The 14225-nt window shown below is 53.2% G+C and overlaps 1 protein-coding gene across 1 annotated transcript; it reads left to right on the top strand.

Moving 5' to 3' along the window:
• Positions 1-800: 800 nt before the first annotated feature.
• Positions 801-9687, top strand: RGR (retinal G protein coupled receptor). Its single transcript, XM_006213095.2, has 7 exons — positions 801-907; positions 2568-2724; positions 3466-3587; positions 6174-6327; positions 7036-7153; positions 8480-8593; positions 9031-9687. The coding sequence occupies exons 1-7, from the start codon at positions 829-831 to the stop codon at positions 9160-9162; spliced, it is 876 nt and encodes a 291-aa protein (XP_006213157.1). The 5' UTR covers positions 801-828; the 3' UTR covers positions 9163-9687.
• The last annotated feature ends 4538 nt before the right edge of the window (positions 9688-14225 follow it).

The raw sequence follows: 14225 nt of genomic DNA, 5'->3' as shown, positions 1-14225 counted from the left end.
TTGGACCAGGACCTCATCTGTAGAAGCCAAAGGTCTTAGTGGGTCATGGGCCACTTAAAAAAAAGACAGCAGCCCCTCTGTCCCAAGTCAGGGCTTTGGGAGACGTTAATGCTTGTGTAGCTTAAGTGCTTGATGAAAGACAAGAAATGCAGCCCCAAAGGCTATATCCAGGATGTATTTTTCTGACCAAGGCTTATAAAGACCAGGGGAAAGGATGCTTACATTGAGAAGGAGGCAACTGAAATGACCCCAGGGGTCCCACCCCAGGGACGTAGCTGCAGAATCAGAACCAGTCTCTAGTCCCAGATGGAGTTCTTCCATGACAACAAGTGACTCCCCAACCATCATTCTTTCCCCACCATGTGAGCACATGAACCGATCTACATACCTACACACGCAGGCACACGCGCGGTCAGCTTGCCAGCACTTATGAACATGGAAGGGCCGGGCCCCTGACCCTTTCTCAGGCACAGCTGCAGCTCAAATCCCTCCTTTTGCTCCCAACCCCTCCCTTGGTTATGCAATTCTTTTCTAATTCAGCTTTCCGCTATACACCATTTGGATTCCGGGTCGTTAATCCGATGGGGCTGAAATGAATGAGGCGGGACTCCGTGCAGGCTTCACAAAGGCTGCACTGTCTGACTGGTGAATGGGTTCCTTTAGCCTGGGCCAAGAGAACAGTTGGGGGGGTGGGGGTGCAGCAAAAAAGGAGCTCAAGGTCTAGCATAATAACCTGCATGTGCCAGCACGTGGAATGGCCCTTTTTAACGGAGGGGTCTGGCTTTGGGGAGCCAGAGAAGAGCTGGGTCCGCTGGGAGAAAGGCAGGAATGGCAGAGTCCAGGGCCCTGCCCACCGGTTTCGGGGAGCTGGAGGTGCTGGCCGTGGGGATGGTGCTGCTGGTGGAAGGTGAGCCAGGCAGGAGCCGGGGTGGAGCGGAAACTCCGCGGGCTCCCAGAACCCAGGTCGCAGCTGCGGAGTTGGCAAGGAGAGGTGCCCAAGCTCTACTCCTCTGTGCCTGACCCATGGGGTCTTCTGATGGATGTACCTGTGGGATGCAGCACACAGGCTCAGAGCCAAGAGGCAGAAAGCAGGCAAGGGTCAGGGAGGCAGAGACTTTGAGAGGGTGATATCTCCCCAGAACTTGACCAAGAAGCAAGCCTTTTCACATCCCTCCAGCTGGAGAAAGTTAAGCCCACTCCCTGAAAGTCCTGCGAAGTATCTCGTATAGGATCAGCCCCCTGGTAGGCTCTGGAGACAGACGGCTCTGCCACCTGCTGGCTATGTGACTGTAACCAAGTCACTTGAGCTCTCTGATCCTCCAAGCCCCCTGGTAAAGGTTAGACGGGACCAGGATAGACAGACACCCAGGGATTTAAGTTCATTTATTCCCTTCCTCTCCAGCCCCACCTGTGACCTCCACCATCTCCATCCCCTCGGCTATAAGCACTTCCACTCTAGGGGCGACCTGGGTCCATGAGGTGCGAGCTTCTACCCAGAATCCCTAAGATGCTCACTGAGGCCAGAGCTGGGATGGTAGACCCTGGAGCGGAGTGGGCCCAAGACTAGGTTGATAGGGAACATCGATCTTGTTCAAAGCAGATCTGGAGAAATAATCAACACATTTCCTTACCCAACGAGAACTGACAGTGGAGAGGGAGTGGCAGCCACTAGGCTGGCCTGGAGGACTTTGTGACGGCGTTGGCCTGGACACCACTGTCTGGTGACCCCAGCCCCTTTTCCTCTCCACGGGCAGCCCTACCATCTAGCGTCCCTCTAGGTCCTCAACCACGCCTTGAAAGTTTACAACTTTATGTTTTTGCACATGCTGTTCCCTCTTTTGAGAATGCTCTTCCACACACTTTCCTCCTAGTAAACGCTTACATTTGGAAAGCAGGGTCCTTCCCCGTTCCTCCCTTTAGCTGAGAGAAGCCAAGGCTCAGAGAGCATAAGGGGCAGCAAGTGAGTGACGAAGCTGAAATTCAAGGTCGAGTCTGTCTGCCACCGGAGACAGCCTTCAAGTTCACCTCGCTGCCCCCTTGTCCTGGGAAGCTCCCAGCTCTGCACTGGCTCCTCCTCTCCAAGGCTCTCCCTGATGTTGTCCCATAGCCCCTGGAGAAGGCATTCTGGAACTTGAAAGATCTGAGTTCAAGTCCCAGCTCCACCACTTACTAGCTGTATACTCAGCGTTAGGGATCTAGCATCTCTGAGCCACAGTGTCTCGGCTGTAAATGCAGAGGAAAGCGTCCAGATGAAGACTGACCCAGAGGATTTGGCACGTGACAAGTGCTCGCAGCTGCTCATGTTATGAATGTTCTGCTGCCCTTTATTGGTTTTCTTCCTTGTCTGTCCTCCCATCAGATTGTGAGTTGGTGGAGGACAAGGTATACATCTCACGGCTTGTGGTATGGGAGGGCCAGCTCACCTCGTGGGTGCTTGACGAGCTGCAGTGAGATGGATGCTGAGTGTGAAGGGGGAGGGTGCTGAGGTTGCATCCACCCCGTGGCCCCTCATTCTGACCCCAGGTGCGCCTCTCCAGCCCCGATGCCAGCTCTACCCTTCCTTTCAGCTCTCTCCGGTCTCAGCCTCAATAGCCTGACCATCCTCTCTTTCTGCAAGACCCCGGAGCTGCGGACTCCCAACCACCTGCTGGTGCTGAGCCTGGCCCTGGCGGACAGCGGGATCAGCCTGAACGCCCTCGTTGCAGCCACGTCCAGCCTCCTCCGGTACCAGCACCCTCCCCAGTCCCTGGGCTCCGGGACCTGACCTGGGCACTGGGTGGCAGGCCAGAGGCCGCTATAGTAAACTGTAAGGGAGAGAGTGGGCAGGCTGAACTAGGTTAAATCTGAATTCCAGACTATTCCTGTAGAACCACAGCCGATTTCTAGAACACAGGAGATGCTCGGACCTGGGCAACAGAGCTGGCTGACGGTGGGGATTAAGAACATGAGCTCTGCCACCAGGCTGCCTAGCGTGGGATCCTGACTTTGTTATTTCTACCTCTCAGCTTCTTCATAAGTTGGATATTATGACCTAATTCCTCCGGTGGTTAGAAGCATTGATTTATCATTTGTAAATAAAACAATGCTCGGCCTCTAAGAAGCTTTAAGTAAGTGTTTGTGAAAGCAGTCAAGATTTGGAGAAGTGTCTAAGATCTCCTTCTGTGCAAGCCAGGCCCTCCCAACGTGTGTTTATGGAATTGTTTTCCTAAGCACAGGACGTTACTGTGGAGACCGGAGTCCACCTGGGTGTGAATGCTCAGGGCTGAGCAGCCTGGAGGGTCTGAACCAGGGAGGGCTTCTTGCCCTGGTGGCCTCCTGCCCCTGCCCAAGGTGGGGGAGGCCCCAGTTTCCTCTTTGCAAAACCCTTTTCTGAGGATCTGAAGGTGTCTTCCAAGCTGCAGGCGTGGAGGAGGGCAGGGACGGGGTGGGGGTGGGGGGGTCACTGGGGCCCCGTGTCTCCCACAGGCGCTGGCCCTACGGCTCAGAGGGCTGCCAGGCTCACGGCTTCCAGGGCTTTGTGACGGCGTTGGCCAGCATCTGCAGCAGCGCAGCCGTCGCCTGGGGGCGCTATCACCACTACTGCACCCGTGAGTCTTTGGGTTCCCACCGTGGAGGGACATCCACGTACTGAGGGTCTGCTCAGTATTTCCCAGTTCAGGGGAGTGTGTATGGGGGTAAGTGTGCATGAGTGTGGGGTGTGGACGCTCAGGAAGGGAGGGAGAGGGGGACAGTGCAAGAGAGGTGCTGAGACACTTGCTGGGAAGGCTGCCTGTGCCACTGCTGCTGCCTCAGGCAAGTCAGGGGTCCTCTCTGAACCTTAGTCTCGTCCTCTGGGAGATGATTTTTGTAACCAAAATCACAGTTTAATTTTGAAAATCAAATGAGATCATGGATACAGAAAATACCCTTGAAGACAGTCACCGTTGTGAGGCAGAGAGATATGTGTGTGAGTGTGTGTGTGTAACTGGGCGCGTGCCTTTGCACCTCACACTTCCACAGAGCCTTTGCCATGCAAGGGTTTAATGAAAATGAGTCTGGCTCTAGATTTTCCAAGCTGTATTGTCAAATCCCATCTTCATAATTAGCTATATCAGTGTACCACCTGCGCTGTTATCTACCTGACTTTTTTTTAAAGTGACTCATTTTTAAAAATTTAAATACCTCGCTTTAGTCTTATTCTAAAAAAATTTGTGAAATCACAACTTTAATGTCCCTATAATTTTAATACACATTAAAATAAAAAACATGTTTACCTGTAGACCACCTAGAATGCCACTCTCCACAGAGATGTGTAAACCTGCTCCGGGGGCCCGTGGCTCAGTCACCACTCACAGCAAATGCTCAGTCTGCAGACTGGGAAGCAGAGGCTCAGAGAAGTTAAGTAGCTTGTCCCAGGTCACACAGCTATTGGGGTAGGGCTGGGATTGGGCATGGCCTGGGTGCCTCCACAGGGAGTCTCTCCTTTTGTCTCCTGGGCTCTGAGTCTCGAACTGTGGACCTACCTAGCACGGAGGCGACTCTGGGGTCCAGGGCTAGCATGGCCTCAAGCCCTGAGCATCACTCCTTTGGAATCACAGATCTGTCCTTGCCGCAGACACACACAGCCCCCTGCCCTCAACAAAGTCACATACTTCCTTCCAGGGCAACAACAACAACAACAAAAAAATGCCTTCATTCTTATCCTAACTCCTATCGGGCAGGTTAGCCCCTCCCACCCCACCTGACCTTGGACCTCCTCTTCCACCTTTGCCCCAGCCCTGTCCCCAAATCTCCCTTGCACCATCACACATGCACGTGCACGCACGCACACGCGCACACACACACTCTCACATGTGCACACATGAATGCACACCTCCTTAGAAAACAGAAGGCTCTTTGCCTTAGTATAGAGCAGTTAATCCCTGTCCCAGGGGCCTCCAGATCAGAGCCCTTCTGTGCTGGAGGGCACAGAGGGGCAACAGGAAAAGAGGGAAAGGGGAACAGGGTGTGAGCTCATGTCCATTAGTGGGTGACCTTGGGCATGCCACCTTAGTCATCAGTTTCCAAAGCTGCAAAGACAACACATTGGTCAAGGTGGATATTCACTATTTTGCCCACGGCTGGGGGAGCAGGAGGTTGCTGTCTGCTCAGGCTGCAGAAACAAAATACCCTAGCCTGGGCAGCGTACACAACAGAAATGGATCTCTCACGGTGTTGGAGGCTGGAAGCCTGAGATCAGGGTGCCCGCACGGCTGGGCTCTGAGGAGGGCTCTCTTCCTGACTTGCGGATGTGTGCTCCCGTGGAGGAGAGTGAGATCATCTCTCTGAGTCTCTTCTTATGAGGGCACTAATCCCACCGTGGCAACTCCACCCTCATGACCTAATTACCTCCCCAAGGCCCCACCCCTGAATACCATGACTCCGGGATTAGGACTTCAACATATAAACGGGGGTGGGGGGGACATAAACATTCAATCATAGCAGGGGGACACATCCAAGCAAATTCCATCTGCCCTGGGGTCTTGTCTACAAAGGAGCAGGACCAGAAAACCCCCAGACAGAGGAGGCACCTGGGAAAGGCACTGTGAAGCACTGGATGAGAAGGGCTGGATGAGGCTGTGAAGGGCATAGGTGGAAAGATCGTGGAGGAGGTCGGGTCAGTGGGACTGGTCACACCAAAAGATGCTGTTGGGACCCAGCTTCTGCCGTTGGCACTGAGATGGGGCCCCAACCCCAAAGTCGAGTTCTCAGAGGGTATCTTGGAAACAGAGACAGTGACCTGCTTCCGAGCAAGAGCTGGAGATGGTGGTAAGTCCCAAATTCTGCCCCCATCCCCCATCCTCAGTGTTCTGAACACTCATCACCTGGACCACTGTCTATATTTCTTCCCCAGTTTGGCTTTGAGAAGCACACCTGTCTCTTCTAAACGTGGTATAGAGTGTCTCTAGGAGACCTTCACCATCCATCATCTCTTTTTTTCTTCATCGCAGTTGTCTGAGGCAGGGATTATCATTTCCATTTTGTGAAGGAGAACATTGAGGCTCAGAGAAACTCCTAACTTGCCTGAGGCATTGCAGTATTAAGCATCAGAGCTGGGATTTAGGGACATTCTGTGTGACCAGGGAGTCCATTTTTTCCCTACTCTGCCGAGATACCCCCTCCTCTCAATCAGCCTCCTCCCATGTCCCATGCAGGCAGCCGACTGGACTGGAACACAGCCGTCTCCCTGGTGTTCTTTGTGTGGCTGTCTTCCACCTGCTGGGCAGCACTGCCCCTCCTGGGCTGGGGCCACTATGACTACGAGCCGCTGGGGACGTGCTGCACCCTGGACTATTCCAAGGGGGACAGGTGAGGTGGGGAGAGCAGCTTTGAGGCTCCCTTCCGACGGGAATCTTGGCTTTGAGCCTGTAGGACAACAATGTCAGCTGAAAATCCAAATAGGGACATGTCCACATTTGCCCGTCTCAACTCCTCGGTCATGGTGCCCCCATGCAAGCTGACAGTGGGACTGAGGACAGCCTATTCTGGAGACTAGCCAAGTGATGGGAATGTTATGTAAACTGGGGTGCAGAGTTGGGCCCAAGAAGGGGTACTATTCAGGGAGCCACTGGCCTGTGTCAGTTGTAACAGTGGCTGAGCCCCATGACCCTCTGTCATCTTCGGCACAGTCGGCTGTCCCATCTCTGACTCATCACCTTCTACAAGGAGCCGTATCCTTGGCTGGATAGATTCAGAGAACGTTAAGGTCTTTGCATTGGGTGGACCCTCCTTGGTGTAGAGCTCAGTCCTCTGAACTCCCTGAGTGTCTACTATGATCCAGTCCCTGGACCAAACGCTGGAGAAACCAGAGTAAATGCATGATGGCCCCGCCCGGCGTGGAGCACGTGTCCAGCTCCGAGGGGAGTTCGGCTGGGACCCGGGAGGACCCACATTCTGAACACTCATCTGATGGGGCCAGTTCCCCGAATCTGACTGTCTAGAGCTAAGGCTGGTGGGCTTTCTGGGGCAGCTGATCACCTCTAAGAGGCCATCTCTCCTCGTCTCTCCCGTCTGCAGAAATTTCACCAGCTTCCTCTTCACCATGGCCTTTTTCAACTTCCTCCTGCCCATCTTCATCACAGTCATATCCTATCGGCTCATGGAACAGAAACTCGGGAAGGCTGGCCGTCCCCCGGTAAGGACCGACTCCTAGAGCAGGAGAAATCTCTTTGTCCCTCTCAGGGACACCAGGGAAAGTGAATGATGTGACAGCAATCAGGGGATTTTCTGTGTTTTCAATGATGAGAAAAAATGCAGCTTTCATAAGGTGGAGACGGGGTGTTAGGGCAGGAACACTCCCTCCCGTTGCTGGGGATCGCCCAGATCTGGGAGGAAGGATCAGAACTGCTCAGACTTAAAATAATTAGAAATAGCAGAGTTGGATCAAACCCAGGACTGGGACTCCAACCACCCACGTGGGCAATCATAGTGCATAAAAGAAATACTCTCTCTGTTGAGACACCTAATCTGCCACATTTTTTCCAATGAATTGGAAAAGTGCTGTGCAAATCGATTTTAGCTGGAGACCCAGGTTCCCTTCAGTCACAGAACGAGGGCGGGGGCTGTGCTGGGACCAGAATCTCATCTCGCGTCCCCCGGGTTCCGGCTCGGTGCTTTGCAGCTCATCGCCACTGCCTTGTCGGTGGTGCTCCGCGCAGGGCCCGCCCCAAGCGCTGCCTGGGTGTTCAGAGTCGCCACACCTATTGGAGGTTCAAGCAACCAAGAGACAAGGCTGTCGCACGGATTTTCTCATTTTTCCCGGTTGACTTTAAACCATCCGTTCCAGTAGCATCAGCAGAGGTCGCCACGCATTGTCGCAGGGACTTCAGCTGCGAGCTTAAGTCATCATCTTTGTTACAGGGCGACATGGTGAATAAGAAAATAGTCACTGATTTTTAGCGTCAGAATTTTAACATCTGAGTGTGTGTGGGGAGCGGGAACCTAGCTAGCAATTTCCATCCTGAAATTAGAGCGCAAGCAGTGCGCCCTCCTGTGGCCACAGGTGGTACCACATCGCCTGCTGCCTGCTTTTATCTCACAAGGTGGGAAGTGGCCCCTTGGAACACAGGACAGGTTGACAGGCCAGTGGCTGCAGCTGCTGATGGCAAGCTGGTTCTGGGACGGAGCTGTGAGGGCAGCTCAGCCTGGGGACACACTCAGACACACTTACGGAGCCCCAGAGCTCAGACCAGGAAGGAAGCTCATTATCCACCCCAGTCCCTGCCTCCAGGCAAGTCAGGCATTATCAGACCACTTTACAGGCAAGGCAAATGAGGTCAAGTCAGCTAGAATGAGAGGCCTAGGGTCACACATTTTAAACAGAAGAGAGACTCTTCTGGCCCCAGGTTCCTCAGCATCTTCCCACAGCCCCGCAGGGTGCCGACTTTGTCCCCAGGCCTCGTGGGGCTGCCAGCCACCCAGAGCATCTCGACACCTCCCTCCTGCACCCGTGTTTCCCCAGGTGAACACCGTTCTGCCGGCCAGGACGCTGCTGCTCTGCTGGGGCCCCTACGCCCTCCTGTACCTGTACGCAGCCATCGCGGACGTGACCTCCATCCCCCTCAAGCTGCAGATGGTACCCAAAGCTGAGTCTACTCCATCTTTGTGTCTCCGTTTCGCTCATCCTTTTTTCCTGGCTTTATGGCCTCCCCGGTAGCTTCTCTCTTTCTCTTGTCCTTTGAATGCTCATAACGCACTGGGTATTTGCTTGCTCCTCTGGCCACACAGCGCCACTGTCTAGGCCTCACGTGAGATGGCAAGGACAGCCAGCCAGATGGTGACACGTACACTCTGGGGCCAGGGGCTGAGACCGGTGCCTGGGGAGGAGTGTGGCTCCACGTGTCACTTGCCAGCTAGTCAGAGAAGGCTTAGAGGCTGCGGAATCAAGCCAAGGACAGATGCTTGGCGGCTGGGGGGATGTCAGGGTGGGGGTCGGGGGCTGTGACACCAGTTGGGACCAGAGAGAGGAGAGGAGGCTCTGAACTTCTCTCCTGGACTCTTCTGTCACAACAGGTGCCTGCTCTCATCGCCAAAACAGTGCCCACGGTCAACGCCATCAACTACGCCCTGGGCAGTGAGATGGTGCACAGGGGAATCTGGCAGTGCCTCTCGCCACAGAGGAGAGAGCGGGACCGAGAGCAGTGAGCCTCTCCGGGGGGCTTGCTCAGACCCAGGCCTACCCCGGCCACCCTGGGCTGAGCCCCACGCGGGACGCTGCCCCCGGGATCCTGCCAGCCAGGCTCCAGACACTCATCCACCATCCCGGATGGCTCGTTGAGCCTGGCCCCGGGCCGGACACAGGGGATTCAGAGAGAAACCAGGCTGCGTGGAAGGAGCTGGGGCTTCAGAGCCAGACAGCGCTGTGTGCTGGTCACAGCCCTCCACACAGAGGCTGAGAGATCTTGGGAAAGCCACGCTCTCTGAACTGAGCTTCCTGACCCCTAGCATAAGGATAGTAACACAGACCCCGGGTCTGCTGTGAGGCTGGAACATGCTAACATGTACGCACCACACACATAGACGTTGCTCATTAAAAACAGCTGTTAGGACCCAGAGTCTTACATAGAAAGGGCTGAAAGGCCCGGCTTTACTTGTGGAGGCTCAACCTAGGCGGACAGTGTTCAGACAGCCACCTATTAAATCATGGTCTCTTGCAAGTGACTTACTCTTCCTGGGTGTTTGTTTGCCTACCGGTGAGGTGTGACAACAGTAGCAGTGACCTGACCATGCAGAAAGGACCAGAGTGTTACCCGGTGCACGTGAAGCGCTCCCTGAGAGCTGCCACCAGCACTCTCTGGTCAAACACAGCTAGCCACTCGTTCGTTGCTTAGCTGCCAACATCGAAAAATCAGGACAATCTATTTAAAACTCCAGACACCTGAAGATGAGGCCCCATCCCCACCAGCCGGAGGAGTTTCCAGGATTGGCTCAGGGTGGCTCTGCCCTCTGCCTGGGGCACATGATCTCCCATCAGCGGCAGCTCGTGTGTTCCACGCAAAGCCTGTGGGCATCTGAGTTTGAGACGCCAACACGGGGGTTCCCATCCCTGGACGTCCATCTGCATCTCCAGAGTCAGCGCTTCAGGGACAAGGTGTGGCAGGTGCACAGACGTGGGTGGGCCTGTTGCCCTAAAGGGAAGTGGAGATGGTTGCAGGGTGATCAAGGGCACTACAGAAGGTCTGAGGATGAACACGGACAGCTGCTCCCAGCCCCGCGGAGGCAGGGAGCCTGAAAGCCAATCCCTTGGAGCTGAGGGGAGGAGGCGCCAAGCCCTACGGGCTGGGGAGGGTGTCGGGAGGGGGGTGGCCATGAAAACAGCATCTGGGTCCCTGCAGACCAGGACCTGGCTCTCAGCCTTGCAATGCAGGGAATCAGACCACATAAATATGACTCACAAGGAGTCCACACAGTCAGAGGCGGGGCAGTCATTTCGCAAAACTGGGTGAGGTGGGGAGGGGAGGGGAGGCAGCCTTCGCACAACACTGTTTCCTAGACCACGATGCCAGGTGTTGTGGAGACGAGACGCCACTTGGCCTCACTCCAGCGCCCGTACAGGGCCCTTGGCTTAGGCCCTGGAGTGGGGGCCGGGAGGGGAAATCCAGGGCCTGAGCCAGGCTCACACGCAGACTGAGTGGGTGGCCAGGAAGGCGAGGGGGACCGGGGCCCAGAGATTCTGACTCTGCCCCCATGGCCCAGGGATCTTTAAATTGTCTTCATTGGGGACCTGCCCTTCACATCACCGTCAGAGACACTAAGTCCCTGAGGAGGTACAAGGGAACACAGTGAGAAGAGAGGGGAGATGACCCCCCAGACCCCGAGACAGAGAAGGGCTGGAAGGTGAGAGGAGGCTGAAGAAGCCCAGCCAGTGTCCCCGGACGGATCACGCCCCAACCTGTGCTCAGAGGAGAGGAGGGGAGGCAGGCAGGCTGGCTGGGCAGGGCGGAGGACGGCGTTAACACAAGCCCTGCATCCCCAGGTCCACCTGGAGCAGGGAGGGTCGGCTCCAGCCTGGGCTGGGTCAGCAGGAGATGAGAGGGGCTGACAGCCCCCACCACCCTGGGGGAACGACCAGCGCCCCGCCTGAAGCTGTTTGTTCAGAAGCCCCAAGTCTACCCACACTCCCGCATCTCACTCATGGAACGGGTTTAGGGAGCCTCATCACCTTTAGGTTTTTCTGCCTTTCGGGACCTTGAGTCCCCTGTGGACACTGTGTGCAGGGCCCCTCCCCTTCCTCCTTCCAACCAACCCTCCAGCACGCCATCCCGCCCTTCCAGGGAGCAGCTCAGCCTCCTCCCTGGGACGGTTTTCCTGGGAAGAGGAGAGGCTATGTGCCTGTTTGATTAGCAAAAAAGAAAATATAAATTAATAACAAGTTCATACTGTACAGCACAGGGAACTATATCCAATAACTTGTAGTAACGAATGGTGAAAAAGAATATGAAAATGAATCTATGTATGTTCACGTATGGCTGAAGCATTGTGCTGTACACCAGAAATTGACAACTGTAAACTGACCATACTTCAATAAAAATATATATATATATATATATTAAAAAAAAAGAAAATATAAATTAATTATGACCTAAACTGTGTCTATATTTTCTCTCAAAAGTAAGGGGATTTTGTGAGTTTTCCAGATTGGGAAATAAATTCAACAACGAAGCAGTATGCCTCGTTTATTTCTATCTTTCCCCTTACCACGAAATTGGAAGAATTTCTGCCATTTTCCCTGTTAGAGACACTCTTAGTTCAATTTACTCAAATACAAGTTTACTCTCCCTCCCACCAAACTGCCTCTTGGATTATTTTTCCCATTCCAGTAAATATCATTACTATCTGTACTGTCATATAAGCTAAATGAAGAGAAATAGAGGCGGGGAAGCAGCAATGATCTGATGATGAGCGTAAATCCTTACCTGGCAGATAAGGATGGCGCAGTGCCTAGCTTCTACCACAAGGTGGCAGTGCTAACTCAATGATTCATTTATCCTGCGCGTCCAGCCCTGGGGCGGAGTCGAGGGGGCGTCGCTTTCTGAAGAGCCTGGGGGTTCCCCGACAGATCCCTGCAGGATCCTCAACAAGCTTTCTTTTCTACTGTTGCTACAGTAGCCTGACATCTATCTAGTTGTTTTCTACTTCACATCAGGATGTGATTTCCACATCTCTCCCGGAACGGAACAGAATTGCACGCCCCTTGTCCTGAGGACTCCCCGATGGCCCTGTAGGGACCCCCTTTTCTCTGCCGACAGAACAGCCATTGAAAGTCCAGCCAGATGTAAACCTTCAAAGTCTTCCCATGCATAGGAGTTGGTTAGGAATTCTGGTCTGGCTTTTGCCTCTGTCTAATCGTGAGAAGTTGGGACAGTCCCTGAATTTTTCTGACTTGGATTGTTCACCTGCAAAGTGGAGGTGCCATGCTGATCTTACCTGTGGAAACACACTGTAAACTGTGATGTGCAGGACAGGAGGGCATTTCAAGTCCTATGGCTGGAGAAGCAGCCCGAGCCTCTGCAGAGGTGCAGTAAATGGCATTTAGTGATGGTAACATTTCTAAGGGAAGGAGTCCGGGAAAAGCCCTGGGTGAAGGCGAAGATCACAGCCCTTCAATCTTCCCGCTCCTCTCTGTTGAGGTAACTTGTTGCTCCCTTCTTAAGCTGTTCCCTGGCCCTGACCCCCCACACCTGTTCCTCCCTCCCTCTGTCTGTCCCTGCAGCTGCTCCTACAATAGCCTCCATTGTCTCCCTGCAAGGCGTCCTCCGCCCAGCTGCCCTTCCCTCTGCAGCTGCCAAAACACATGCAAGTCCTTGGCTTGTCTAGGTGAGAGGCAGCGTGGCAGCTTGGAAGGCACTTAGGTGTGAGTATTGGAACGACCTGGGCGTGAGTCCAGGACTGGCCTTTTATTCAATGTGTGACCAAGTTTGAGCAAGTTTATTACCTCTGAATTTGTGCCACTCCCACCAAAATTGCCTCATTGGGGTGGCATATTTTAAAGCACATAGTACATGATGGGTGTTCAATAAATATTAGATTTGCTCCATGGGAACCTCATAGACTATTCCTTGCTGTCCCCTGATTTTTATTATCACTCACTCAAGAAAGGGGTGTACAGGAGAATTATGATGATTAAGTGACAAATACATGCAATATGTGTCACATCTGTGACCTTGTTTAATTCTACACAACATCCTCAAAGGCATATTCTCAAACTTATCTGCACCTTTGAATTATTTTGGGGTCTGATGAATCAAAGTAGTCCCTCGATCAGAAGCATCTGGGTGCTTGTTAGAAATGCAGAGCCCCAGGCCCCACCCCAGAGCTCTTGAATCCAAATGTGCTTTTTAAATGACCCTCCGCCAAGGCCATCTGTGCGCATCTTAAAGCTTGAGAAGCACGGTGAAGCTTTATGGATTACGATGTCTGGGTCCCTCCCAGAGACTCTGATGTGATCGGTCTGAAGGGCTGCCTGGGTTTGGGGCTTTTAAAGGCTCTTAGATGATTCCATTCTGAGGCCAGGAATAAGAACCATAGATTGGGGGTAAGGGCTGGGGGTTACGGATACTCATTTTATTGTTACAGCAATGTTATAGCAACCTGGATCCCATCAAGAAACCAAGCGACACTCGGAGGGTTGGAGAACTCAGGTTTATCATGCTGGCGGGCCCAGAGGAGTTAACACTCCAAGCTCTGGATCCCGTCTGTAGGTTTACACAGGATTTTATAGAGTTTTAGGTTTCAATTAAGTTTGTGCCATATGCAAATAAGATGTTAGAAATGGACCAATCAGGAGCGAGCTTTGGGGAACCAGTGGAATTTTAGGGGTAAGTTTCATTTTCCTAGAAGCAGGCCCTTTGACAGAAGCACAAAAGCGAGATAATGCCACCGGGCCAGGGAACCAGATGGCGCTGGCGGGAAAGTAATGGCTCGGCCTGGGGGTCCTGCTGGTCTTTCCATGGGGCTTTCCACCTCATTATGAAGAGTGATTTAGCTGAGATTTACTCTGAGTCATCTCTGAGACCATTCTTTGCTGAATATATTATACATGAGGATATATTATATATGGATATATTATACACACACATATATGCATATATATCTCTCTCTAGAAGTCTATTTCTTTGTTACAAACACCTACCTTGTCCTATGGCTTGCTCTCATCTATGTCTTATTAGTTCCCCCCAAATCCCAAAGACCAGAGACCCGACCGTAGA

Source organism: Vicugna pacos, chromosome 11 (genome assembly GCF_048564905.1).
Source record: "Vicugna pacos chromosome 11, VicPac4, whole genome shotgun sequence".
Taxonomy (NCBI): Eukaryota; Metazoa; Chordata; class Mammalia; order Artiodactyla; family Camelidae; genus Vicugna; species Vicugna pacos.
This window is presented reverse-complemented; position numbering and strand designations above follow the sequence as displayed.